Genomic DNA, 27,711 nt, shown 5'->3' on the forward strand with positions numbered 1-27,711 from the left:
TATGCAGCCCTAGCTGTCCTGGAACTATCTATGTAGACCAGGCTGGCCTTGAACTCACTCACAGGGATCCTTATGCTTCTGCCTCTAAAGTACTAGGATTAAAGGCATGTGCCACCACCATGCCCAAGTTCTTATAGATATTTTATATTTTATTTACTATTGTACATTATTATTTTGTTTTATTTTATTTTATATGTGTGGCTATTTTGCCTACATGTGTGTCTGCATACCACATATGTGCCAGGAGAGGGATATTGAATCCCCTGGGACTGGAGTTACAGGCAGTTGTGAACTGCCATGTGTGTGCTGGGAATTGAACCTGGGTCCTCTAGAACATCAGCCAGTGCTCTCAACCATGGAGCCATTTCTCCAGCTCCTTCTATTCCATTTTATTTTTAAAAAAGTAGTCAAGATATTATTATGGCATGAGCTATGTTCCTTTAAAAATTAATATGTCACTGGGTGGTGGTGGCACATGCCTTTAATCCTAGCACTTGGGAGGCAGAGGCAGGAGGATTTCTGAGTTCGAGGCTACCCTGGTCTACAAAGTGAGTTCCAGGACAGCCAGGGCTACACAGAGAAACCCTGTCTTGAAGAAAAAAAAAATATGTCAAAGCCCTTCATGGTTCTCAGAGAGAACCAACCCACAACACCTTGATCTTGGGTCTTTAGCTTTCAATACCCTGAGTGGAGTTTCTGCTGTTTAAGCCATTCAGCTTGTGGGGATTTATTACAGCAACCCTAGCAAAACTAATACACCCATAAAATCGCTTTTGTGACTCACTCTAGGGTTGTAACCTCAAGTTCTCACACCATACAGGTTTTCCCTCTCCTAATGCAGTCTCTCATGTGTGCGGTGTTTGCAGACACTGGGTGGGATTGCAAAGCCTGGAGGAAGATGAAGCAATGAAGTGTCAGGCAGGTGGTTGTCATTGGTGAAAGCTGGCCTGATCCTACAGTTATGCAATCTGAAGTAAGTGCACCCTAGTCACCTCACGTATCCCAGTCTCTACTGAGGTACACGGAACCACCACCGTTCTATCTGAATGCACCCCCCCCCCCGCATCGTGGGGACACCCGAATCGTCCCACTTGGTAGACCAACAGTCATGGATCTATCTCTAAAGTAGAATCAGATATACTTCTAAACCCTGGGTTCTCCTGTGACATCTGTGTCCCCACTGGCAGGATAAAGGAAGATGAAGTATTGTTTTTCTTCTGACACTTGCTTGTTTAGCAGATACCATCCTAGTTCATCTTAAGAGGAGCCAAAGCCGAGGCTGCAGCCTCTCTTCTCTCTCTTCCTGCCTGTTCTTGGACTCACACTTCCTGAGATACCCAGGGGGCAGGGCCTGGCTTCCACTCCAGTCTGAGGACGTTCATCTGTGCAGTGGGCACCTGGAAGCACATAGGTGTGCGCCATGAACTCACGCATGTGCATCCCTCGGTGTAAGCATTACTGGCTGGACCAGTCTCTGGATAGACTCCCATCTACCATCTCCACCCCTGCTCTCTTTCTCTTCCACTCACTGCCTTACAGACCTAAGGCATCCATAAAGGAACACACCTCTTCTAGGCTCTGCCTTACCCTCACAACTTACCCTCAGCACTACCCTCTCACAACCCTGGAACCTCTGGGTAAGATGAAGAGCCTTCTGGGTTTTTTCCCACATAATATTTATTCTTGGCCATAAAAACAGTGTCTGGGACTGGAGAGAGAGCTCAGTGGTTAAGAGCTCTGGCTGTTCTTCCAGAGGACCTAGATCTGATTACCAAGACCCACATGGTAATTAGAAAACAATCATCTGTAATTCTAATTCCAGGGTATGTGATGCTCTCCTCTAGCCTCTGAGAGCACCAGGCATGCACATGGTATACATTCATGTAGACAGTATATCTATAGACATTAAGAACAATCCATCAAGGGGGCTGGAGAGATGGCTCAGATGGTTAAGAGCACTGACTGCTCTTCCGAAGGTCCTGAGTTTAAATCCCAACAACCACATGGTGGCTCACAACCATCCGTAATGAGATCTGACTCTCTCTTCTCGAGTGTCTGAAGACAGTGACAGTGTACTCATATGTAATAAATAAATAAACAAGAACAAAAAACCCAACCCATCAAATATTAATTGTTGGGTTGGGATGTGACTCATTTGGTAGCATCCTTGCCTGACATGCAAAAAGCCCTGGGTTCAGTTCTTAGCATCACAAGCCCTCTTGCTGTTTGTTGCATATTTCTAAGCCTGGTACTTGGGAGGTGAAGTTAAAGTTTGTCCTTGGTTACTAGGCAATTTCAAGGCCATCCTGGGCTACATGACCCTTTGTCTCAACAACAGCATCAACAACCACAGTCCAACCAAGTAGCTGAGCAACAACAACAACAACAAAAGTACCTCCTGCTTGCTGTTTACTAGGTGACCAGAGTTCCTCTGAGCCTTTATGTATCAGTATATTCTATTCTCACAACCCCACAGCTTAAGCCACTCTGCGTGCTCCGTCCTACAGATAATGAACCAGCCAATTCTGCAGTTAGCATCTTTGGCAGGACTTGAACACAAATAGGTCTTGCTCAGAGTCCATGATTATATTATATGTACATGTACAGTTTGCTCTGGCACCTGGGTGGATCTAAGTTTGCACTGTGTACAGTGCCCACGGATGTGCAGTGGAGGAATCAGCTCAGGCACCAGGGGGCGCCAGAAGCCTGGCTTTTGCTCTTTCAGCCCAGCCCTGAAAGGCAATGGAAAGCCAAAATTCCAACTTGACACAGCCACCCTCAGACTATCCCTCCATACACTCGACTTTCAGGTTTGGCCTTTTGTTATCCTCCCCAACAAAAACTACAGGACAGTCCTCTGGTTATGATGGTGATTCAGAGGCTGAACAAGGGGCGTGTGTGTGTGTGTGTGTGTGTGTGTGTGACTCTAAGAGGCTCTGAGGGCTGTCATGTGTGAGAGCCTGCTGCTACATGTGTAAAGCTCAGACACGCGCGTGTGCGTGTGTGTATGTGTGTGTGTATGCGTGTGTGTGTGTGTGTGTGTGTTTTCTTGTGGCCAGGGAAATTGCACATATTTGTTTTGGGGTGTGTCTCAGTGTTTACCTCAGAAACAGATAGGAACTTTGCCAAGGTTGCACAGCATATTCACATTCAAACTTGGCACCCTGGCAGCCCTCAGTGGCTATCACTAGGGTTTGGGACGTGGTATCCCCGAATGAATTCCTTTTCCTCCAAGGGACTCCCGGAGACTTCCAGAATTCTGAGCTAAGGGTTCCCCTCCCCCACTTCCTCCCTACAGTATCACGGGACTTCTAAGGCGTTCCTGCCTTGGAAGGAGGTGAGCCTAATTGTGCAGGGGCCTCGGGCTCCCAGCTGTTTTTCAGGGTCCTCCACTGGAGGACGCACACAACCCAGATGTCCCATAGCACAGTTCCCCGAGGTCCCAATCTCTGGCCCGGAGAAAGTTTGTGTGGTAGCTAGGCAGTTCGGGGTGGCATGCCTCTGCCAGATATTAGGTGACTTTTCCGAGGAGTGGGGAATGGATCAGTGCTAAGGGGATTAGAGTAAAGGTCAGCCTCCCTCCAGTGTGGTTCAATGGAGCTCCAGCTTTGCCCTCCCCACTACGTGCTTCCCCACCGGGTACATACAGGTTCACCCCACTTTCTTCCTCTTCCTCCTCCAGCCCACTTTCTCTTCTCTGTGTCGTCAGAGCGCCAGGGAGGGACCTGGGCAGACAGAGAAGCCGGAAACAGCAGGCCGGGGCAGCCAGGGTTTACAGTGAAGAAGGCCCGGAGACGAGTGCGTGCGTGCCTGTGTGTGTGTTTGTGTGTGTGTGCGCGCGCTCGAGCGTGTGCGCGCGTGCCTGTGTGCATATGTGTGTGTGTGTCTGTACACATTGAGTTTTTAGGGCCAGCCCAGGACCCGCTGGACAGACCTACAGACCCATGGGGCTTGGTAGTGCCCTCTGAGAGAGGGAGAAGATAGCAGCGGGGCTGCTGAGGTGAGGGGACGTCTGCGAGTAGGGAAGGTTATGGGGGGGCTTTGACGAACCACGAGGGATGGATTTTCGGGGCCTCTCGGATCCTCCCCCCTGGGCGGGGCAGTTGGTCCCCTGAAAATAGTTTCATCTGGGGTTAGCTGACGGCACTGGGTTTTGGCAGTTTCCAACTTTCGAAGGACTCGGGTGGGTACAGGCCTCCACATTCCGGTCCCCAACGTGTCGCGTCACTTTCCCCAATCCTCAGCCCTGCGCCTCCTGGGTCTTGGGACAGTCGCTGGGCAGAGGAGAAGAAAGGTTCTCTGGGTTGGGGGACATGGCTGCCTTTCCCTAGAAGTTGATGCTCCAGGGTCCCCGAGCCTGTCCAACCCCTAGCTGCTGCCCGCTAAAGGTTCCTACTCAGGGTGTGGCTGGAGGGTGAGAGAGACCCAGATGTAGATCTCATGGTGCCCCAGAGGAGGGGGACTTTCCCCCTCACTTTTTTGGCCGCAGTAAACCCTGAGATTTCCCCGTGGAGGGCAGCCGGCTGGGGGTTAACCCTCCTCATGCTGACCTGGCTCCACCTCCTCCCACCCTTTCCCACCCCCACCAGCGCCGCCACCGTCATATATACACGCACATTGGACAACTCAGGGAAGCCCTTGACTTTTGATATTGGGGTCACACGGCCAGCGGACTCGGAATGCGGGAGTGGAGGGGATAGATTTAGGCCACCAAGCTTACGAAGAAGCTTCTAGGTTGTCGGGCTTCCCCTACGGCGGGGAGGGGGAGCCTGGAAGGGAAAGCTCGCCCCGCCTCTTGAAGTGTAGCTCCGCCTTCCCACCCTAGGGGACTGATCTCAAGAAAGGACGGTCCTTGTCCTAGCCCGACCTATAGACCCTGCAACGTTACCGGCAGCTCAGGAGAAAAATATGGCTTAATGGCGTCTGGGGTGGGGGAAGGATGAGACTTGAGTCACTCTACAGGGAGATTTAGAGGAAATTGGAGCTGTTCCTGGCTTGGCGGTCCCAGTCCCCAGTAGGGTAAGGATAGGGCCAAAGGTCTGGAATCCGAACATTCCAGAGACTGGGAGGAAAAGGGAACAGAATCCTCTCTTAAATTTGAAAATAAGACAAATGTGACTCTTCGGGATGCCCCACCCAACGGGGTAGACAGTTTTAGAGCAAAGTCTGGTTGGAGGACCCTATGCAAGAGTTGAAGACTCTGCCTTTGGGAGTGAGAACTCAGGGAGTGGGAGAGCAACCGGGAAGATGGTTAAGGGTAGGCAATGTCCTGTGAAGTGGCCTCCTTCTCTTCTATATGGGAGTCCTGTGGGAGTTAAGAGGCTCAAAAGGCAGGAGGAATTGGGGAGACCCAGGGAGTTTCCATCCCATCTTCCTCCTCCTCCTCTCTGAGAGGTCATTATAAACTGAGAGCCATCCCTCCCATCAACCACTGAGCCATCCCCCTCAACCCAGCCCACTCTGAGGCCCCTGAGAGACTCAGGAGCCAGCACTCTGCTCCCTCTCCCTCCTCTTTCCCTGCCTTTCTTCTTCTCTTCCTCTGGCTTTTTGGCTGTCTTGTTGTCCCCCACTTCCAGACTGATCAGTCCTCATTGCTTCTCTGGTCTTCCCTCCCTTTCCCCCTTCCCAGCTCTTCCTGTCCTATCTGTAAGGTGATGGGATCTCTGAGCTGGAGGGAATTCTAACAGCACAGTATAGTGATTAATCCCAATGATGAGTAAGGGCCAGATTACTAACTTCTTGCCCAGTGGCCTTGGACAAGTTAACCTTCCTGAGCCTTAATTTCTTCATCTAGGAAAAGGGATAATTGTAAACTTTAAAATAGGCCTGGAGAGATGGTTCAGTGGCTAAGAGCATTGGCTGTTCTCCTGAAGGACCTGGGTTTGATCCCCCCAACACCCCAACACACACACACACACACACACACACACACACACACACGGCAACTCACAACTGTTTCTAACTCCATTTCTAGAGGCACATATATACATAGGCAAAACCATTAAGATAATAAAAAGCTAAAAATAATATTGTGAGGGGGCAGGAATGTAACTCAGGAAAGAGCACAATGTAGCATGTGTGAGGCCCTGGGAGACACTTGCACACGTGCACACATGCATGCATACACACGTGTATACACACATGCATACACACGAGCACAGGCACAGACACACGTACATACACACATGCGCGTGCTTGTGCACACACACAGGCACAGACAAACATGCACACACATATACACACTCTCGTGATTGCGCGCAGGCATGCGCACGCGCACACACACACACACATACATGCACACACAGTTGAGTATGGTATACCTGTTATGGAATAGTGCATAATGACTTGTAGACATTGTTATTCTTCCACCATCTTCATCACCTAGCTTGGTGACTTTTGCAGTGCTGGGCACTGAACTTACAGTTTCACAAATACTAGGCAGGCACTCTACCACTGAGGTGTCTTTCAAATTTCCTCATTGTAACTCTTGTTACAGTATGATGCGTAATTTATTATTGTTGTCGTTGATCTCTTTGTGTGCCCAGTTTACATATTAAGCTTTTCATAGCTGTATATGGGAGAAAATATAGAAGACACAGGGGTAGATGCTGCAAGCTGTCTCAGGCCCTATCCATGGTCTTGGGTCAGAATGATGTCCTGCATGCTCTTTTCAGACACTGGTGTCACATAGATTAAAATCTAAAGTTGGAGTCAGGTGTGGTGGTGCACGTCAGTAGTCCCAGCCCTTGGGAAGTGGAGATAAGAGGATCAAGAGTCCGAGGCTGACCAGTCATTGTGGTGCATGTCTTTAATCCCAGCAGGCAGGGGCAGGGGCAGGGGCAGGGGCAGGGGCAGGGGGATTTCTCTGAGTTCAAGGCCAGTCTAAGCTACATAGGGAGCTCCTCTAATGTACTCAGAGCACCTGCCTACCACATCCAAGCCCCTGAGTTTGTTCACAGCACCTCTAAAAAATTAAAATTGTTTCCTGCTTTCAAGTGTTTAAAAAGAGAAGAGGTATGGTGACATGTACCCAAATCTCACTTGAGGGGCTGAGAAGAAAGGACTCCTTGAGTTCAGGAGTTCAAAGGCAGCCTGGGCAACATAGCCAGAAAATCTTAAGACAAAAAATTTAGAAGGTACCCTATTCATTCAGCCTTCTTTTTTCATGATAAGAAGATCAAACTTCATAGAGTACAGTCTTTATACCCCCCCAGAACCAGACCAGGTCCACCTGTCTCCATGGACCTTGCTCCTCCCCTTCCGTCCTGTGTCCTCTTGTCCCCTCACTGACCTGGCTGTAGCTCTTCAGCTTGCCTGTGTCTGCCACTGAAGGTTTTGCCTTGTTTTGGATACTGCTGCCAAGGGAGCCTGTGGCTTCAGGTGTCTTGGAAGTGGGTATGATCAAATGGCGGAAGGAGAATATTGTGATGCACCACTTCCTAACTCAACTCTCTGGGACTTTAGCTTGAACCATGAGAAACTAGAAAGAACCAGAAGCTCTGGAAAGATCCAGCATTCTAAGCCCAGCAAGACTGAAGGAGGTTCTCAGCAAGGCCATCTGTATGGAGGAGCTGTGGCTGTCCCAGCAGCCAGGCTGCTTTCTTGGGAGCCTCACTGAAAGGCCTTGTTCTTCTTCCCCAGGCACCCTGTATATCCCAGATCATGTCTCTGTGGGGCCTAATTTCCAAGATGTCCCCAGAAAAACTGCAACGGCTCTATGTTGACTTTCCACAACGCCTACGGCATCTCCTGGCTGACTGGCTGGAGAGCCAGCCCTGGTGAGTCTTGTTCCGTGTCTTCCCCGTCTTTTGAGAGCCCTTGTTGCTAGTAGAATTCAGAATTGAGGACTTGTTAGTGTGTATCAAATGGCCTAGACTTGGTGGGCCGTACATGTTAACATGTAGACATTGTACCTCTTAGAAGGCTAAACCAGGAAGGGAAGTCAGGGCTGGAATAGAACTTTTCTTACAAGCCAGCAGAGTGGGGAGCAGGGGTCATGGCTGGCGACTACAGAGAACCTACCTAGATAGAGGAGAGAGAAAAGAAACCTGACTTCCTTGCTATAACTTGAGTCTCAGAAGCATTAAAGAAATCCTGGGGGCTGGCGAGATGGCTCAGTGGGTGACTGCTCTTCCAAAGGTCCTGAGTTCAAATCCCAGCAACCACACAGTGGCTCACAACCACCCGTAATGAGATCTGTCAGCTACATTGTACTCATGTATAATAATAAATAAATCTTTAGGCCAGAGCAGTCAGCAACTGAGTGAGTGAAGTTGACCGGAGCGAGCAGAGGTTCTAAAAATTCAATTCCCAACAACCACATTGAAGGCTCACAACCATCTGTACAGCTACAGTGTACTCCCATACATAAAATAAATAAATAGATCTTTAGAGAAGTCCTGGCCTGAGGCATCCTAATCCTACTTTCCTCACAGGGAGTTCCTGGTCGGTTCAGATGCTTTCTGTTACAACATGGCCAGTGCCCTACTTTCTGCCACAGTCCAGCGTCTTCAGGCCACTGCTGGAGAGCAGGGGAAGGGAAACAGCATCTTGCCGCACATCAGCACCTTGGAGGTAGGGCAAGACTGGAAGGGAAAAGGTTGGGTTGGGTCATGGTAGAGCTGGAAAGAGCAAACTGGTCACATGGTAGATGTTGAAAGCACTTGCTATTCCTGTGGTTAGGTGCTAGCTGGCATGAAGATCGGTTTTTAAAGCAAGCAAATGTATTAAACTTGAGATCTATGCTTATGCTCTCTAACAGTTTGCACATGAATGGGGGCAAGGAATTGGAGGGAGGGAGGGAGGGAGGGGGCATGGGTAAGGGAGGCTAACAGCTCATTACTATCAATTCTATAGAGCATCTATCAGAGGGACCCCCTGAAGCTGGTGGCCACCATCAGACAAATACTTCAAGGGGAGAAAAAAGCTGTTATAGAAGAGGTAATGTGCTACCCGACTTCCTGTGTGTATTAGTCACGGTTCTCTGGAGGAATAGAATTTACAGAATGGACACACACACACACAAAAGATTTATTAGAATGCTGTATAGGTTGTGGCCCACCTAATGCAACAATAGCGGTCTACCAAACAGAAGGACCAAGAATCCAATAGTTGTTCAGTATATGAGGCTGGATATCTCATCTGGTCTTCAGTATACACTAGAATCCTGAAGAAGTAGGCTCTAATGCCAGTGAAGGAATGGACTGGCATTGATAGTGAGAGCAAGCAGGCAGAGAGGGCAAGCTTCCTCCTTCCGCATCCTATGGCTACAAGCAGAAGGTATGGCTCAAATTAAAGATGGGCCTTTCCACTTCAAAAGACCTGGATTAAAAGTGTGTCATTCCTAATCCCAGCACTTGGGAGGCAGAGGCTGGTGGGTCTCTAAATTCCAGGACAGCCAGGGTTTCACAGAGAAACATTGTGTCCATCAACAAAACCAAACAAATGAAAAGATGTATCTTTCCACCTCAGTGAAGGAACAGGTGTGGGTCTTCCCACTCCTTTACAGGTGTGCAGTCATTTGGGTTTAATTAGTTCCAGATACAGTCAAGCTGACATCTAAGAACAGCCATAGCAAGTCCACACCCTGTCACCTTGACACACAATCACCTCCTTAGATCATGCTTAATTTCCAAATGAAAACAATAACCAGGTCATAATTACGCCTAACATAACTATTCAATGTATAATCTCAAACACATTATATTCTTAAAATAGACAGTGACAATATGCCTTAAGGAACATTCTTTTAGTATCTTAAACTTAACTATTACAGCCACTGATATTCTCTTAATTAATGTTACAATACAAGATAAAGAAATTGAGGGAAGAAAACACAAATACCTATACAAACACATTTTTTAAAAAATATGACAGAAAAACTCATGTCAATTATAATTCTTATTTCTGTATCTCATCACCTGGCCTTAGCTGGTTTGGCTTTTTTAAAAGTAATTTGTTATATGTGCATTTGGTGTTTTGTCTGCATGTATGTCTGTGTGAGAGTGTTGGAGCTCCTGAAACTGGAGTTACAAAAAGTTGTGATCTGCCATGTGGGTGTTGGGAATTGAACCTGGGTCCTTTGGAAGAGCTGCCAGTGCTCTCAACCACTGAGCCATCCCTCCAGCCCCCTTAGCTGGTATTTACAACCTTCCTCTACTACCTATTCTGTCTTTCTTCCACTTTTAGCAATCACCTCAGCAGGTCTTGACATTTTCTTCCTGGAGGACTGACTCATATCTTCATTTCTGAAGGATCTGTACCCATTGGTTTTCTGCCTGGATTCGGTGGTTATAATTTCCCACTGGCTTTAATTACAGGAAATGGTAGCACCAAGAGACCAAGAGATGCCATAAAACAGCAGTTCTCAACCTGTGGGTCATGACCTTCGGAAAACACCTATTTCTTTTCTTTCTTTCTTTCTCTTTTCTTTTCTTTTCTTTTCTCTTCTTTTCTTTCTTTCTTTTTGTTGTTGTTGTTGTTGTTGTTTTGTTTTGTTTTTTCAGACAAGGTTTCTCTGTCCTGGAACTCACTTTGTAGACCAGGCTGGCCTCAAACTCAGAAATCTGCCTGCCTCTGCCTCCCGAGTGCTGGGATTAAAGGCATGCGCCACCACACCTGGCGGGAAAACACCTATTTCTGATGGTCTTAGGAAATGAGACACTGGCTCAGTAACAAAATGACAGTTATGAGGTAGCAGTGAAAATAAATTTTTAGTTGTGGTTCCTAAGACCATCAGAAATAAGTTTTCTGATGGCTAGAACCCACAGATAGGAAATCTATGACCTAAAGGATTGCCTGCACTCCAGGCAAAATCTCTCTTACCTCCTTTGTAGAGAAGCAATCCAATGTCCCCATGGTAATCTGGATCAGTCGTCCCTCCTAAAACTCTTATCCTTTCTTAGTCTGTGGGCTTCAGGGCATCAGAAACCCAAAGTGGCCAAGGGGAAGTCTGAGCAATGGAGTATTTGTGTGTCTCCTGGCAAGAGCGCTCCCTCCTCTGGAACCAAAACTCCTAGGCCAGCAGAACTTAAGGCTGCAGGAACAGGAAGCAAAAATGTCTCTACTAGGTTGCTAGGGGTGATTGTGAGTGCAACTATTTCCTTTTCCACCCCTTGATTCCTGGGCCCACAGATCCTAGTCCAAGCCATGAAACCTAGGAAAAATTTAAACTCGGAACTCAGGACCCAGGATAACCAAAGGAAGTTCTTGGGGTTAGAGTAAACCCCAAACCAAGTTTGGGGAGGCTTCAGACAGAAGTTAGTTCTGCCAGGAGAAAGGTCTTACCTTGAGAAAGTTCTGAAAGGTTTGGAAAAACTGCCAATGGAACAAGAAAAACAAATGGTGTCAACTTCTGTGGAGGGGTAGAGGTAAACATAGAGGACCGGTTAGAGCAGCTCACCTCTTGGTATCTGTACCCCGTCCCCTGCTGCCCCATCCCGTGCAGTTCCGCCACCTGCCAGGGCCCTTCCATCGGAAGCAGGAAGAACTCAAGTTTACTACAGCCCTCGGAAGGCTTCAGCATCGAGTAAGGGAGACCCGGCTTCTCCGAGAATCTCTGCAGCAAGGGGCTAAGACTGGACAAGGTGGGGTTCAGGGCCTCGACGCCAGAGGGTTTGGGGGAGGGTTTAGAAGTGATCTTTTCTTGGATCTCTGCCTTGAGTGAGGCTCTTTAACACCCCTGACTTCTGCTCCTGTCCTCAGTGTCTCTGCAGAATTTGATAGACCCTCCTGTCAATGGTCCTGGTCCAAGTGAGGTGAGTAATGGACTCAGTTGCTGGTAAACCCGAAGGATGGAGTTGACTGAGCTGTGTGAGGGGACGCCAGGGAAGTAGGGAAAAGTCCTCCTCCCAGGTGTCCCAGGAGAAAACAACAGTGGCCCTGGCTCAGGCTCTTTTCTGCTCTTAGGACCTGGCCACCATGCTGCAGGGGACTGTGGGGGACCTGGAGGCCACCCAGGCCCTGGTGCTGAAAAGGATTCAGATTTGGAAGCGGCAGCAACAGCTGGCAGGGAATGGCACACCCTTTGAGGAGAGCCTAGCAGGGCTGCAGGAGAGGTAAGGACAGGGCTGGCAGACAGGGAGCATACAGATTATAGGTACCCACTGTCTCTGCAAGATGGCGCATGGGCGGGGGGGGGGGGGGCGAGAGAGAGGAAGCTGAGGACAGGGCCAGGACTTACAGGAGCCAGTGGCTGCGAGGCTGTGCATGGTGCTCACACAGATCCTTCACTGGTATCTCAGCTGAGAGAGTCATCCATCATTTCTCTCTTCAAGTCCATGCCCAGAGGAATGGGGAGGCTGTCCTGTTTGTTCTTAAGACATAGCCTTACAGTATAAGATGTCCAGGCTGGCCTTGAACTCACTGCACGCCTCCTGTCTCAGCCTCCCATGTACTGAAACTACACGTGTGGGTCATCAGACCTCACTGTTGTTGGGCAATAACACTTTCCAGTTTTCCCTAAAGCACACAGTGCCTCTGGTAGTAGAACTGTGAGAAGAGACCCCTGGGCTCTCCACAGGGAGTCTGGACCCTGTCAGTGATCTCCTCATCCAGGGCCAAGACAGGTCCTAGAAGCGCCTTGCAGACACACCCACAGCTACCCCATTCTTGCTCACACAATAGCCCGGTGCTCTCCCTGGGTTTGGGCTGAAGAAAACAACCCAAAATCTGTGCTCCCTGACAACCATCCTGGCCCCAGGTGTGAAAGCCTGGTGGAAATTTATTCCCAGCTGCAGCAGGAGATTGGGGCAGCCAGTGGAGAACTGGAACCCAAGACCCGGGCATCGCTGATAAGCCGTCTGGATGAAGTCCTGCGAACCCTTGTGACCAGGTATATACCATGAGTCCCTACTTGACTGTAAGTAGACCCCAGGGAGTGAAGGGGTTTGTAAAGAGGGGACCCAGGATCTAACACTGCTGTCTCCCTCTCACGACTCCAGCTCTTTCCTGGTGGAGAAGCAGCCCCCGCAGGTTCTGAAGACACAGACTAAGTTCCAGGCTGGGGTTCGATTCCTGCTGGGTCTGCAGTTTCTAGGGACCTCAGCCAAGCCTCCAATGGTCAGAGCTGACATGGTGACAGAGAAACAGGCCAGAGAACTAAGCCTGGCCCAGGGGCCCGGGACTGGAGTGTAAGTAGAGACTGGCCCTGGGTTGGAGAAGGGTCTGATGAGGTGATAGGAGTTGAGGGGTTGGCTTCATAAAGAATGGAACCTGGGGAAAGAGACCTCTGGAGCATGGAGACACTGGACTCTGACTAGTTAAGGCAGAGGAAGGGACTAGATCTCTTCAAGGGGAATCATCAAGATTTGGCCAAGATGGAGACTTCTCTCTTAAAACCCTAGAGAGGGATGCCAACAAGATGGGGCTTGCTGAGTGAGCCTGATGACATGGATTTAATTTCTAGAACCTATGTAAAGGTGGAAGGAGAGAACTGACTCCTAAAAGTTGTTCTTTGACCTCTATATGAGCACACCCCATCACACACAGGTACAACAACGATGATGAAAGTTAAAAACCAAACAGGTGGTTCAAGCGCAGTGGGAAGACAGGTTCTTAGCATGCCAGGGACTGGGCTCAATGCTAGCAGTATATATAAATACACGCAGAGAGGAGGGGGGACATGAGTAGGGTCATAGAGAGCCGGGGCCAGTGACAGCAGTGGTCAGCACCATCCCCCAAAGGCCCATGCTGCTCACCTCGGATGAGGCCGCTCACACTCTGACTCCCCTGGCAGGGAGAGCACAGGAGAGATCATGAACAACACGGTGCCCCTGGAGAACAGCATTCCCAGCAACTGCTGCTCCGCCCTGTTCAAGAACCTGGTGAGAGGCTTTGGTTGCGGGTGTCCTCAGACTGTGTGGCTAACCCTTCTTCTCGGAGAGGCTGTTGGGGGCCCAGGGAGGAAGCTATCAACATCCCTGCTCTCTCTTGCTCCCCTGCGTTCTCCCCCGCTTAGCTCCTGAAGAAAATAAAGCGCTGTGAGCGGAAGGGCACAGAGTCTGTCACCGAGGAGAAGTGTGCTGTGCTCTTCTCCACGAGCTTCACATTGGGCCCCAACAAACTTCTCATCCAGCTTCAGGTAAGCGCAGACCTCACCAGCCCTGCTGCAGCCCGGGACCCACTCTTCCTCGCCCCACTAGAGCCCTGGATCCCCCTCCTGACTGCCTCATAGCTCACTTCGTATCCGTGTTTCTGGGATAGCCGACAGAGGTGGGAGGAGCAAGAACCGGAAGGACACATCAGGGAGTTATGTGTGTAGCAGCCAAGCTTGCTGTTGTGGTGGTGGTTTTGTTTACTTTGTCTTGTTTACTTTCTCGAGGCAAGGCAGGGTCTCGTGATGTAGTCTGGACAGGCTCTAGACTCTTTTCCTCCAAATATCATCATTACTGCGAGGGGGAGGGGGTGCATGCACAAGTCACGGTGCACGTGTGGAGGTCAGAGGGCAACCTTTCCACTTTTATCTGGGTTCTGGAGGTTTAATTTGGGTCACTAGGCTTGTGCCGCACACATTTCCCCCACTAAGCCCTCTTACTGACCCTCAAACTCTTTTTCATTTTGTTCCTCTCCTCCCCTGCCCTTCCTTCCCCTCTTCGTTTTTTGTTTTTTGTTTTTTTATAGCCTCCTTCTGTAGCCCAGGCTGGCATTACATGCAATATCTTGCCTCCGCCTCCCAAATGCTAGGGAGTATAGTCTTATATCACGAAACATCACTCTCTAACTCTTATCAAGCACTTTATATACATAGGAGATCAGGGCACTATTATCAATGATATACACATATACATACTTATGCACATATACACACTTGTACACATATACACACTTGTGCACATACACACACTTATACACATACACACACTTGTGCTCATACATCAAGATCTTTTTATAGAACAGGGCACTGTTTCCAGTGATATGCAATCACACACAGTATGGTGGTTTTGGGCTTAGTTAGGGTTACTATTGCTATGATAAAGACCATGGGCAAAAGCAACTTGGAAAGAAAAAGATTTGTTACATCTTACAGTTCAGGTAACGTCCATCACTGCGGGGGGTCAGGCAGGAACCTAGAGGCAGGAACTGAAGCTGGGGCCATGGAGGGTGCTGCTTACTGCTTGTACCTCCTGGTGTGCTCAGCCTGCTTACACATACAGCAGGACCACCTGCTCAGGGGTGGCCCCACCCACAATGATCAAGGCCCTCCCACATCAATCACCAATTAAGAATATGCTCCACAGGCTTGCCTTTGGATCAGCATCACGGAGGGCAGTTTCTCCACTGTGGTTCCCTCTTCTCAGATAACCCTAGCTCATGTCAACAAAAACCCAACTAGGACATGTTTCTAGATAACACCATAAGATAGGTACTATTGCTACCCTCAGTTTACTGATGATGACCTCGGGTCATAGAATAGGTTCAGTAGTTTGCCCAGGTCACACAGCCTCTAGGCATTGGGACTTGTTTGAGCCTGAAAGTCTGGCTTCCTAGCACTGAGTTGCAACTGTTTCTCTATACCGCTGCCCTCACTCCGTCTCACAAAGTGTCCAGTGATGCACTACCAACCCTTAACTATGTCATGCGAACTAAGGGCTCCCCAGTACACTGGAGTAACACTCAGCAATCTGAGGGCACTTCTGACTCCAGCAAGGAGAAACTCCTCTCTTCACCCTGTCTGTAGGCCCTGTCTCTGCCCTTGGTGGTCATCGTGCATGGTAACCAAGACAACAACGCCAAAGCTACCATCCTATGGGACAATGCCTTCTCTGAGATGGTAAGGAAAGACCCGGAGTGGGAGACAGGGGCAGCGTGGGTTCTTCTGTGGTGAGATAACGGGCTGTCCTGGCTGGTGGGTGGCAGGCATGTTAAGTCTTTCTTGTGGGCTTGCCTTTCTGCTTCTACCCATGCTGGTCACACCTAACAGCTGTCACACCATGACACCACAGACAACGGCTGAGAAATCATGATGTCTGTGAGCCAGCTCGGAGAGCTGGGAAGAGCGGAGGCCTTTAGGAGGAAGACTGGCCATGCGCTCTCTCTCCGTTTACCCAGGACCGAGTGCCCTTTGTGGTGGCTGAGCGAGTGCCCTGGGAGAAGATGTGTGAAACCCTAAACCTCAAGTTTATGGCTGAGGTGGGGACCAGCCGGGGACTGCTTCCAGAGCACTTCCTGTTCCTCGCCCAGAAGATCTTCAACGACAACAGCCTCAGTGTGGAGGCCTTTCAGCACCGCTGTGTGTCCTGGTCACAGTTCAATAAGGTCATTCTCCTGCTTTCAGTTTCTGACCCCAGCTCTTCACCCTCCAGTCACTCAAGAGCTCCTTTGCCTCTGCTCGTTGTGTAGCTTAGGCTGTCCTCAGACTCACCAGATAGCCCAGGCTAGCCTTGACTTCACAATCCTCCCACCTCAGTCTCCTACAGAAATGCACAGGAATGAGCCACCAGGTCCGACAGGAGCCTGTATTCTGACTTTTATTTTATTTTTTACTTTTTAAGATTTATTTATTTGCTGGGCAGTGGTGGTGCATGCCTTTAATCCCAGCACTTGGGAGGCAGAGGCAGGTGGATTTCTGAGTTCAAGGCCAGCCTGGTCTACAAAGTGAGTTCCAGGACAGCCAGGGCTACACAGAGAACCCCTGGCTCAAACAAACAAACAAATAAACAAACAAACAAACAGATTTATTTATTTTATGTATGTGAGTACACTGTTGCCGTCTTCAGACACCAGAAGAGGGCATCAGCTCTCATTACAGATGGTTGAGAGCGACCACGTGGTTGCTGGGAATTGGACTCAGGACCTCTGAAAGAGCAGTTGTTGCTTTTAACCAACCGCTGAGCCATCTCTCCAGCCTGTATTTCCAACTTTTAATATCAGCTACTGTATTTTTCTCTGTCTCCAAAGTGAGGTGGCTCAGGACTGAGTCAGTTACAAGAACAGGGAAAGGAGTCCATGTCTGTGACCATGTTATCATCACGCAAGTCACCGAATGAATGCTAAAGTCACTTTTCAAGAAACAACGCCTTCCCTTGGCTCCCACTTTAGGCTTTTCCTCTTTCAAGCAAACAAACCAGAGGGTGGGGGAGAAGAAGCTCATGTGGCCAGAGAAAGCATCGCTGAGGAGAACAGGACAGCAGGACAATTATCTTCCTCTGGATGGGCCTTTAGCAGGTCCCACTGGGGATGCGACAATAGGCTGCAGGCTTAAACCTCCACCCTGTCCCGCCAGTAGTGTGGACCTAAGGAAGTCACTTGCCTTTCCAGCTTCCATTCCATTGCTCTGATTGTTATGTGATATACAGAAAGATTAAAAAAAAAAATGGGGCTGGTGAGATGGCTCAGTGGGTAAGAGCACCCGACTGTTCTTCCAAAGGTCCGGAGTTCAAATCCCAGCAACCACATGGTGGCTCACAGCCATCCGTAATGAGATCTGACGCCCTCTTCTGGAGTGTCTGAAGACAGCTACAGTGTACTTACATATAATCAATAAAAAAATCTTTAAAAAAAATGAATATACAGGAAAGCCTGAAGGAGTGCCTAGGGCGGTTGGGGTAAGCAGTTGCCATTGATGGGCCTTAGGTCCACTTTGGTCTTCAACTGTTGATCCTCAGACTCTCAAAGCCCCATGCTTGTTCCAGCTCAGCCCTTCCCCCACTCACCTCTGTACTCCTCCCCACTTCAGGAGATCCTGCTGGGCCGAGGCTTCACATTTTGGCAGTGGTTTGATGGTGTCCTGGACCTCACCAAACGCTGTCTCCGGAGCTACTGGTCAGATCGGTGAGTCCCTGCCTCAGGGACCAAACGCCTATGGCTCCCTCTTCACACCCAGAACCCAACAGCCTTGTCCTCTCCTTCACTCTGACCAGGCTGATCATTGGCTTTATTAGTAAGCAATATGTCACTAGCCTTCTCCTCAATGAGCCAGATGGGACCTTCCTCCTCCGCTTTAGCGACTCTGAGATCGGGGGCATCACCATTGCACACGTCATCCGGGGTCAGGATGGTGAGTCACCACAATCCTCTAACTCCATGCTCTCTCCTGGGGTGGGAGGGGTTCTGGGGGAAGGAAATGCCCCGGCTACCCTTGATGTCCACCTGATCTTCAGGAACTTCTTCCTAGCATTTTACTTCCCATCTTCCTGTGGTATAACCTTCAACTCCTATGGCAATGGAGACAAGTGGGTCCCCTTCACTCTAGCCTTCACCCTAGGCCTTCTCTCACCTGCCCTGGTGGGTTGAGAATGGATCTTGTGATGGGGCTGGGGAAAAAGAAATTTGGACGGGAGGACACTTAGAGTCTCATTCCTCTCCTAGGCTCCTCACAGATAGAGAACATCCAGCCATTTTCTGCCAAAGACCTGTCCATTCGCTCACTGGGGGACCGGATCCGGGATCTTGCTCAGTTAAAAAACCTCTACCCCAAGAAACCCAAAGATGAGGCTTTCCGGAGTCACTATAAGCGTGAGCAGGCAGCTCTGAAACCTCCTGTCACACACTGTCTCCCTGCCCTGGCTGTTGCCCTTTCTGTCGGTTGTCTCTCTTCTCTCCCATTTTGTAGCCCCGCCTCCACCTGCCCATCAATCTTCTTCCCTCCCTCTCTCCCTCCACCTGCCCATCAACCTTCCTCCCTCCCTCCACCTGCCCATCAATCTTCTTCCCTCCCTCTTTCACTCCACCTGCCCATCAACCTTCCTCCCTCCCTCCACCTGCCCATCAATCTTCTTCCCTCCCTCTCTCCCTCCACCTGCCCATCAACCTTCCTCCCTCCCTCCACCTGCCCATCAATCTTCTTCCCTCCCTCTCTCCCTCCACCTGCCCATCAATCTTCTTCCCTCCCTCTCTCACTCCACCTGCCCATCAACCTTCCTCCCTCCCTCCACCTGCCCATCAACCTTTCCCCCTCCACCTCTGTGGCAGTGGGATACTCCACAGTTCTCCTTTCCTTCCTGCCACAGCCGAACAGATGGGGAAGGACGGGAGGGGTTATGTCTCTACTACTATCAAGATGACTGTGGAAAGGTGAATAAACGGTTAGTGGGTGGAGACTGGGGGCCGTACTTGTCGGCAGGAAGGAGTGACCTTTGTCAGTCACGTGTGCTTCCTTCCCTCCTGTAGGGACCAGCCCCTTCCTACTCCAGAGCCCCAGATGCCTGCCATGGTGCCACCTTATGATCTTGGAATGGCCCCTGATGCTTCCATGCAACTCAGCTCAGATATGGGGTAAAGAGCTTGAGAGACGGGAGGGGACTGGCCTGTGCGCAGGCTTTCAGCGTAGCCAGCCGGTCGGCCGAGCAAGCTGGCCTTTTCAGACTGAATTTTCCTTTCTCGGAGGCAGGGTGTGGGGTTATCTGGGAGGGCTCGCACTGGAGTTTGTTTTCTTTCCCCAGGTATCCTCCACAGTCCATCCACTCATTTCAGAGCCTAGAAGAGTCCATGAGTGTACTGCCATCTTTTCAGGAGTAAGTCAGATGCGGTGGGGCAGCGTCCCGTCACAAGCCATGAATTGCCAGGCTTTGCGGAAGCAGCCCAGGCTGAACTCCGTCCTCCATGTGCTTGTGGGAGTGATGTCTAAGACTCAGAAGGCCAGGGTTAGAGGTCCTAGCCTCCAGCAATAACGATAATGACGTTATGGTGAAGGTTACACGAATTCATAATGTGTGTAGGCCCGAGCTGAGCGCTTACAGCAAACACTGCTAGCATATTCTCTCTCACCTGTGAAATTTACAGCAACTTATTTGCCGTATATTTGCTGTATTGCTGTGGTGCTGGGGCCTAAGCTCGTGCTAAGGACTGAACATGTGCCAAGCGCGTGCTCTGCCACTGACGACATCCCAGCAGCTGGGGTGATTTATTATTTATTAATCTTTTTTAATCCTAAAAATGATGCAGACTTTTTCCTTCCTCGAGTACCTTGGTGGTTTCATCAGCTCTATCTGACTTCTAGGGTTTGATGTGGGGTGGGCCTAGGGAACAGAATACCTATCGTTCAGACTGGACACACTGGAAACTCATACTATTTTACGGGGGGGAGGGGGGCGGGGGGACCTGATCTCAGAGCACAGTCAGTGAGATGCTAAGTCAAGACTTAGCATGGCAGCTTGTTTCCTGACTCATGTCTTGACTTTTGAATTCTCATTCTCTCTCTTTCCTCTCTCTCTCTTTCTGCACCCGCTTTTCCTTCCTGCTTCCAGGCCTCACCTGCAAATGCCCCCCAACATGAGCCAGATAACCATGCCCTTTGACCAGCCTCACCCCCAGTAAGTGACAAAGCCATTCCTGGCCCCACCCTCTCTGTTCTTCCCTTGCCTACCCCACCCCTCCTAATTTCCTCTTCTGACCCCTGGCAGGGGTCTGCTGCAGTGCCAGTCCCAGGAACATGCTGTGTCCAGCCCTGAACCCATGCTTTGCTCAGATGTGACTATGGTAGAGGACAGCTGCCTAACTCAGCCTGTGGGAGGTTTCCCCCAAGGCACCTGGTGAGTAGCAACCCGGGAGTGAGGGCTGAGACAATGGGTGCTGTGCCTGCTCCCCTACTTCTCCCTCCTCTTTGCAGGGTCAGTGAAGACATGTACCCTCCCCTGATGCCTCCCACTGAACAGGACCTCACCAAGCTTCTCCTGGAGAACCAAGGGGAGGCAGGAGGGTCCTTAGGAAGCCAGCCCCTCCTGCAACCATCTCCTTATGGGCAATCAGGGATCTCACTGTCCCACCTGGACCTAAGGACCAACCCCAGCTGGTGATCCCAGCTGGAGAAGCCCAGAAACAAAGCCTCTTCTGTCTCTATGGACCAGCTCTGGACACCTGCTCATGCAGGTGCCTTCCGTCTCAACTGTTCCTTGGTCAAGAGAAAAGAACTGGCTGGGAGACCATGTGGTGTATGGAACTGCTGTGCTCTGTCCTTCCTGCCATATCAGGGCCCCCCTTTTCCAGCACTGGGTGCAAAGGGATGAGTGGGGTGTTAATGCTCGAATGTGATACAACTGTATCACAACACACACGCACACACACATACACACACACCAGAACTGTGTTGAGCCAGGGCCTGGGACTCAACATACAGAAACATAGAGACATTGTGCCAAAGACAGAGGGCATATAGGCCTAGGGCATTGAAGCTGGGCTCAGGTGACTCTGGGAGGGAGAAAAAGGAAAAAGTGGGTATACAGTCACTGGTGTGAGTTCTACCCAGATTTTAAAAAACAAGACTCCAAAGCTCCAAATTCTTGCAAAAAAAGATGCCTAGTGACATTTGAGACTGCATTCTAAGAGCTAAGCTTGTGTATAGCTGTACCAATGTTTACCCAAGACATGTTAACCTATAGAAGTCACACATCACTGTATGACCGCACAGAACATGTATCTTCTGCTTTTGCCAGTGTGACCTTAACATATCTGAAAGGCTGAGACATTGTATAAGACAGCAACCCAGTATCATTTGGGGAGTAACTATGTGGCTGTGACATGCATAAAGCTCTAGCCTGGGTAACTTGATGCTTCCAGTGTTTCCTAGAGCCTGGGATATAAGTAGGGATGCAGACCTCTCTGTGTAAACTCCCTGGGCGTTGAGGCCCTCAACTGCTGTCTCTTGTACTTTTCTGTCCACTGCCAGCTCTGCCCCCCTCCCCCGGCTCTTACCCAGTCCTTTTTCCCTCACTGGAGGGGAAGGGGGCCATGGATCCTAAGCCATAAAATAAATTTTATTCCAAAATAACAAAATAAATAATCTACTGTACACAATCTGAAAAGAAAGACACGCTAAGTGTTCGACAGGTGCTGCAGTCCTGCCGGCTGAGGAGGCCCAGGGTCCAACCCAGGCCTCTAAGGGGCTGGTGGAGGGAACTTCGGGGCACCCTCCCACACAGTGCTGAGAGAAAGGTCTGCGGGGAGGGGGGAGATAAGAACGGGTGGGCAAACTGCAGCACTTGTTAAATTAAAGAAACAAACTAGAAGCACGAAAAATGGGGATGGGGAGGGGAGACCCAGTTTTCCCAAGCCCCCAGTCTCAGAGTGAAGGTTCCACTGTAAGTCGCTAGACCTTCCTGGGGAAGTTCTTTCTCCGTGTCCAAGTGAAGTAGTTCAGCTGCTCACACCACTGCTGGCCACCTGGAGAATATGTGTGTGTGTGTGTGTGTGTGTGTGTGTGTGTGTGTGTGTGTGTGGTATGAGAGAAAGGAGAGCCCCAGCAGGCTGGAGGCAAAGTCCGTGCCCCTAAGCCGGGTGAGGGCACACCTTGCACCGTCCTTGTGTCCTCTGGCCAGGCCCCTGCCTGTTATTGCTTGAAGCCCCATAGTCCTGTGCCCATGGGGCGGATGGGAGGCAGAGGGCAGCAGAAGGATCCTTCTAGGGTAGTGGCGAGTGCAAGGATGGAGAATGTGGGGGTCTAAGTGAGCCAGAAGTCTGGGTCCTGGGTCTGAGACTTCCCCCACTTTCACTGCCGGCTGGCTTCTGCCTCCACTTTAACGCTGCTCCTGCGGCCCTCCACCAGAGCAGGATGAGGTCCCGGGGCAGGGCAGCGGTCCAGCAACCCCTCCTCGAACTCTGTAGGAAAGAGGTGTAGGTTGGTTAGAACACTGGGTTGGAGGCTGAGCAGAAGCGTTGTTATGAGGCCAGGCACAGAAAAATGCGAAGACAGCTCCATTTATTGAATTACTGCCTCCTGCCCACTGCATGTGTATGGGGGTTCCGTACCCAAGCGTATGCAGCTCCCCCTCCTAGTTTGGTTGTGTGTAGCTCTCTGTCTCTGTGTGTCTCTCTTCCCTGTCTCGCCCGCCTCTGCTCTGCTGGAATTTCTGGTTCTGTCAGGAGCTGCGGGGGCGGCTTGGCTCTGACCTCTCTCCCTCCCCCTCCCCCTTCCCAGGCCCAGCCACCCCCCTCCACTCACCTCGGGTCCCCTCCCAGGTCTCGCCCTCCCTATAAGTGCTCCCCGAGTTTTTGGTAGCCAAATCAGGGGAAACACAGGAAGCTAGACTCCCAGCTCCTCCCTCAAGAGAAGCACCCCCTTCAGTCCCCGCCCCCACTTCCCACCCACGCACAGTTTAAAAATACCAAGCCAGGGTTGGTGGCTTTGCCTGCGGCGTCACTCTCAGCCCAGCGGCTGCCCGGCCCTCTCCTTTCCTATGCACACATAAAGTGCCCAGTTTGGGCTCCTTGGTTTCCAAGCTGGGGAACCCTATCCCCACAACTCCCAGCGATTCCATCCCCTGCATTAGGTAGCTCTAGCCAGGCCTCCCTTACTGCTGTCTCCCCTGTTCACCTTCACCCCTCATTCTGTTCTCTGCTCCTTGGTCAAAGATCCCCACCTGAATCAGACCCTCCCACTTGGAAATAACCCAGTAGTAGCTTGCCCTGTTCAAGGTCTGGCTAGCTGGAGCTCCTCCTACTGTTCTGACAGCTGTATCCCTCTTCCTCCCTCTGGTCCTAGAAAATGAGGACCCACATGGGGGCCTGAGTAACTGGGGTGTTTAGGGACAGCACTGCTGGCTGCCTCACCTGCGAGAGGCGGCTTCGCAGGCACACAGGGGCTGAGGCGGCCCACACGATCATGGGAGACGAGGCGGGCGAGCCGCAGCCCCTCATCCATCAGTGTCTGCTGCAAGATGTGGCGGCTCCATAGCCCATGCGCTGGCAATGCCAGGGGCAGGTCAGCAGGGGGCGGCGTCAGCCTTGGGCACGACCCCACAGCTGTGGGCATGGGCACTGGTCAGGTCAGGGGCTGCTGCCAACAATACCCACCCTCAACCGACAGTCATTCCCATAGGCTCCTCTGTCCCCATCCAGCCAGGCCTCCCAACCCTGTTCCAGGCAGTTGACACCTGGCTCATTCCTGCAATCCACCCGCCCCACTTCCACCGCCTCCCAAAGCAGAGAAAGGTGCTCTAATGCACACTCACCCTGCAAGTGGCCATCCAGGCTCTCCCCAGACAGACTGGCGCTGTCCTCCTCTAGGCTGGGGCGGTATGGGGGTGCATAGGACTCAGGGCCTGGAGGAGGCTGCTGGATTTCATTGTGACTCTGTTCTCCAACCTGTGGATGCCCAAAATTTGGAAAATAAGGACTCACCAAGGCAGTGGTTGGGGCAGGCTGCCGTTCCCTGCCCCCCAAACTCTACCTCTTGTTTCAGTTTCTTCAGTGGTGGGCCTCCCAATTCTTCAGAGTGAAGCCTGCAAAAAAAACGGAGAAAAAAAAATGAGTGGAATTAGGAAGGGCCCCACAACTCCACAACCCACGGGGTGCACAATCCGGCCAGGAAACATGCAGTACTTAAAACTGCAGGAAGAAGCTGGTTGGACAGGAGTTGGAAGTCCAATCATTATGGGGGGCGGGGGGGTTGGGAACAGAGAGCAAGCTTCAGACAAGTTTAAGTTGAGTTGGCAAGGTGAAGACATGCAGGTGGGTGGGAAGCAGGCCTAGAGCCGCCTGAGCCACAAGTGGGGAGAGCCAAGTCCTTGGCAGGATTCCAACCAAATGGCCCTGGGGAAGAGGGGGGAGGGGGTCTCACCTGGATCCCTTCAAGGAAGAAAGATAGGTGCTCTCTCGGGCTACTTGTCGGGACAGTGAGAAGAGTTCTACCCTTCGCAGTAAAAGAGTGTTGTCCCTCATGCAGAACTGGGCAGCAGCCTCGTTGATGGTCAGCTGTGGCAAGAGGACAGCCAATGTGAGTCCTTGACTTTCCTACTGTTTTTTTTCCCCTTTACCACCACTGGGAGGTCCATCCAAAGACTGTCTGCTTTAAATAATACCCAGGAACTGCCTGTACTTAAAGACAGGGGTGGGGATATTGTCCCTATCAGGGCCTCCTGCACCTAGGATGTGAGCAGTGCGGGGCTCACTGCTATTATCTCAGCTTCCCTTTGGGTGACAAGAACGTAAAGCAGCAGCAGGGGTTGGGTATGTGTGAGTGTGGGGAAGGAGCTTGGGTGGTCGTGGGGACAGTCATACAGAGGTGGAAGACGGAAGAAGTCTCAGAGGCAAGTGAACTGAGCCCCAGGAGTGAAGGGCAGCCTTGAGGACCCGGGGTCCTCACCTCATGCAAGCTAAGCTGTTTGCCCTCCCGCCTTTTGGAGTCCAGGCGGCCGTAGATGACGCTGTACTTCCGGATCTCCTCTTCCTTCTGGGCGTCATGATCGTCCATCTCAAAGATGTGCCCCACGCTCCGCGCCAGCTTCTTATTCAGCTTCAACAGGGATGCGATCTCTCCAGTGTCACCCCTGGGGAAACTCCGGAAGATCCTCTCCACACTCTCCACCACCATTCGCACCATCTCTGGTTCCAGGCGGTCTGGACCACCCCCTGCACCACCAGCTGCCACCCCCCCAACCCCAGGCCCTTCAGAGACTCCTCCCCCTGCAGGTGGGGAGAAAGGGGGAGACCCGGCCTCCTCTTCTCCCCCTGCTCCAACATCAGATTCTGGAGTGCTCTGGCCTGGCCAGATCCGGGGATCCCCTGCCCCAGGTCCTCCAGGGAGTGGCGACAACTTCTCTCCAAGTTCGAGGGGACTCTTGGGGCTAAAGCTTCGAGCACTGCCCGCCTTTTCTCCTGGGCTGCCGTGCCCATTGCTCATGCTCCCTTTCCGGGTACCAGCTGTCTCAGAGATCTTGAAAAGTGGGATGCTGGAGACGGGCACAGCAGGCACTGGTTGGCTGAAGAGCCCTGGATTGGTGGCCCATTCTCTCAGAGCCTTCTGTAGACGTCGGACATGGAGTGGTTTGGTGGCCATGCCCACGAGTGCCATGATTTCCAGGAACTCCTCCTCGCCAGCCTCACACAGCTGCTGTACATCATCTCCTCCCTGCTGGATGAAGGTCTCGTAGTAAGAGAGGAGGTTGGCGCGTTGCAGGACCCGATACAGCTGTAGCTCACCCAGTGTCCGAGGCAGTGCCATGGCTGGGGCACTTGCCCTGAGGAGAAAGGGCAGGAGAGAGGCAGTGAGTATGAGTGCCCTGCTGGGGTACCAACCCACACTAACAACTGCCCTCTTTCCTGGACAGTGCCCTCCGATCCCCAGGAGCACAGAAGGCCGGTTGCCCGACCTAAGCTATCAGGAAAAACGCTTACCTCGTCTTTTACTTTGATCTTTCTGGTCTGGGCAGCACCATCTTGAGCCCTGAGACTTTTCATAACTTCCCTGAAATGGCTGGACCCACTTCCCTCCCAACTAAGTCCTTACCTCTTCCCCCTAAATACTCAGCAGCCTCAACATTACTTAATGTAACATCCCATATTAAAGTTAACTTAGAATACTAAGAGCTATTGCTGGCAGCTGTACTCCTTGGCCAGGTAGCTGAGAGGGAGGGGTGTGGCCTCTTCCTTGGCATTTAGGGAACCTGGTAGACCCTTGCTCCTGTTCTTCGCTTCCAAGGATTAAAGCACCCTTCCTAGACTCTGTCCCAACTTTCCAAAGGCTGCCCAGTTCCCTTCAGTTACCCCCTCTCCTTTGATTGATCCTTCCTACTATTCAGCAGGCCCCTCTCTTCTGGGAAAGGGGGAGGGAAGCCTTGATTGTTCTGCTCTGGGGCCCTTCTTCCCACACACTCCCACAGTAGCAGCGTCTGTGGGCGAAAACCGCCTGGGGGCTCCCGCCTACTCTCCTCTCGCTTGTTTTCCACCCTTATCTTCGACAAGGGAGTGCGGGAGAGGTTGAAGGTCTCTTGAGGAAGGGGCTGCACCCCTCCTCACCCTGTGAATGGTCATTTCACGGACAAGGGAGGCCTGAAGCACACCCCCTTCAGGCCCGCAGATGCTTAACTCAAAGGAACCACCTTCTCCCGGATGCCTGCTAATGACACACTGAGACAGCTAAGAGCCGCCACCCCTCACACTGTTGACAGATCAAGCTCTGGAGCTTCCCCTGGCTGGGGGGACATTCTTTGCAGGGGGCTCATGTGCCAGGTTATGCCCACTGAGTAAACCTGGAGTGGAAAACGAGGCAGTACTCTATCGTATCCAGGTTCATCGGGTCTTTGTTTGCTTCCAGGATCCCCTATTTCGAATACTCACCCCCTTTTCCATCAGTCTCCACCTCCCACCTCCGTCCCGCTTCCCCACGTCCTCTTTTCGACCTCCACCCTTTAGACCCCATTCCGGAGTCCAACTCCACCCATCTCCACTCCCTGCCACCTCCTTTTGCCCACTAACTTGAATCTGGGTTGCGGGGTCCGGCGTGTGTTATCCCCTCTGCCAGGTGGCTGTTCCGCTGTGGGAGAGGGAGCTCTGTGCATGGACGGCCAGAGATCACCAGTGCCTCCCCTCTCGGTGCCCGGCGCCTGCTGCGCGCTGCTCTTTGCCTGGCGCGCGCGGCCCGGGTCCACCGCTGTCCAGGCTCCGTCCCTCCCTCCACGTCTTCTCTCTCGGAGCCTCCGCGCCTCTGTCTGTGCCTCTGCCCCCACCTCCCCGGCTGCGCTTGCCGCCTCTCCGCGCCTCCTCCCCCGCAGGACGCACAGGGAGCGAGGCCCGGCGCTGCGCTGGCTGCCGGGCTGGCGGGAGGAGGGCGTGGGCAGAACCGGGGGCTGGGACCGGAGGCGGTGGGTGGGAGCCCAGGCCTGAGCCTTGGAGAGGCTGCTGTGGAGACTGAGAGGAGGAGACTTGGGGGAAGGGGGGGGGGGGGAGGTGTGGAGGCGGAGCGGGGACTCAGGAATCGGGCGCTGAGTTGGGGACCGAGGTGACCGAGGCCGAGCTGTGGAAGGGGGAGCTTGGGGACCCAACGGGCGGGGCAGGTCGCTC

The 27,711-nt window shown here is 51.7% G+C and overlaps 2 protein-coding genes and 2 long non-coding RNA genes across 10 annotated transcripts in view; 2 read left to right on the forward strand and 2 right to left on the reverse strand.

Annotated features, from left to right (window-relative positions):
- Positions 1–1,171, forward strand: part of Gm40802 — a 5,744-nt gene extending 4,573 nt beyond the window's left edge. The window contains exon 3 of the long non-coding RNA XR_872173.2: positions 821–1,171. This is a non-coding gene — a long non-coding RNA (predicted gene, 40802). The remainder of the gene's footprint in view (positions 1–820) is intronic.
- A 2,534-nt stretch (positions 1,172–3,705) lies between these two features.
- Stat6 (signal transducer and activator of transcription 6) lies at positions 3,706–21,738 on the forward strand. 2 transcript variants are annotated; one of them, XM_030244975.1, is made up of 22 exons: positions 3,706–4,000; positions 7,642–7,778; positions 8,436–8,574; positions 8,857–8,940; positions 11,447–11,585; positions 11,704–11,756; positions 11,908–12,056; positions 12,732–12,832; positions 12,942–13,130; positions 13,736–13,823; positions 13,958–14,080; positions 15,677–15,769; positions 16,048–16,254; positions 17,675–17,769; positions 17,859–17,995; positions 18,307–18,453; positions 18,948–19,011; positions 19,108–19,212; positions 19,380–19,451; positions 20,184–20,249; positions 20,340–20,468; positions 20,546–21,708. In XM_030244975.1, exons 9-22 carry the CDS (start codon positions 13,057–13,059, stop codon positions 20,730–20,732), a joined length of 1,587 nt encoding a protein of 528 aa, XP_030100835.1. In that variant the 5' UTR covers positions 3,706–4,000; positions 7,642–7,778; positions 8,436–8,574; positions 8,857–8,940; positions 11,447–11,585; positions 11,704–11,756; positions 11,908–12,056; positions 12,732–12,832; positions 12,942–13,056; the 3' UTR covers positions 20,733–21,708. The 2 variants fall into 2 exon arrangements, with proteins under 2 accessions (XP_030100835.1, NP_033310.2); NM_009284.2 differs by having other exon boundaries at positions 3,737–4,000; positions 12,701–12,832; positions 20,546–21,738.
- Gm30989 lies at positions 9,007–13,779 on the reverse strand. 5 transcript variants are annotated; one of them, XR_003949050.1, is made up of 4 exons: positions 12,182–12,705; positions 11,287–11,353; positions 10,825–11,035; positions 9,007–9,266 (listed from the first exon to the last, which is right to left on the reverse strand). It is a non-coding gene; the product is annotated as a predicted gene, 30989 (long non-coding RNA). The 5 variants fall into 5 exon arrangements; XR_003949051.1 differs by lacking the exon at positions 12,182–12,705 and adding an exon at positions 13,698–13,779 and having other exon boundaries at positions 10,825–11,353; XR_003949049.1 differs by having other exon boundaries at positions 10,825–11,353.
- Positions 21,669–27,454, reverse strand: Nab2 (Ngfi-A binding protein 2). Of its 2 annotated transcripts, NM_008668.2 has the most exons (7): positions 27,127–27,454; positions 25,016–25,889; positions 24,491–24,624; positions 24,101–24,152; positions 23,883–24,015; positions 23,482–23,673; positions 21,669–22,530 (listed from the first exon to the last, which is right to left on the reverse strand). In NM_008668.2, exons 1-7 carry the CDS (start codon positions 27,207–27,209, stop codon positions 22,421–22,423), a joined length of 1,578 nt encoding a protein of 525 aa, NP_032694.2. In that variant the 5' UTR covers positions 27,210–27,454; the 3' UTR covers positions 21,669–22,420. The 2 variants fall into 2 exon arrangements, with proteins under 2 accessions (NP_032694.2, NP_001116367.1); NM_001122895.1 differs by lacking the exon at positions 23,482–23,673.
- Positions 27,455–27,711: the final 257 nt, after the last annotated feature.

Source organism: Mus musculus, chromosome 10 (genome assembly GCF_000001635.26).
Source record: "Mus musculus strain C57BL/6J chromosome 10, GRCm38.p6 C57BL/6J".
NCBI lineage: Eukaryota > Metazoa > Chordata > Mammalia > Rodentia > Muridae > Mus > Mus musculus.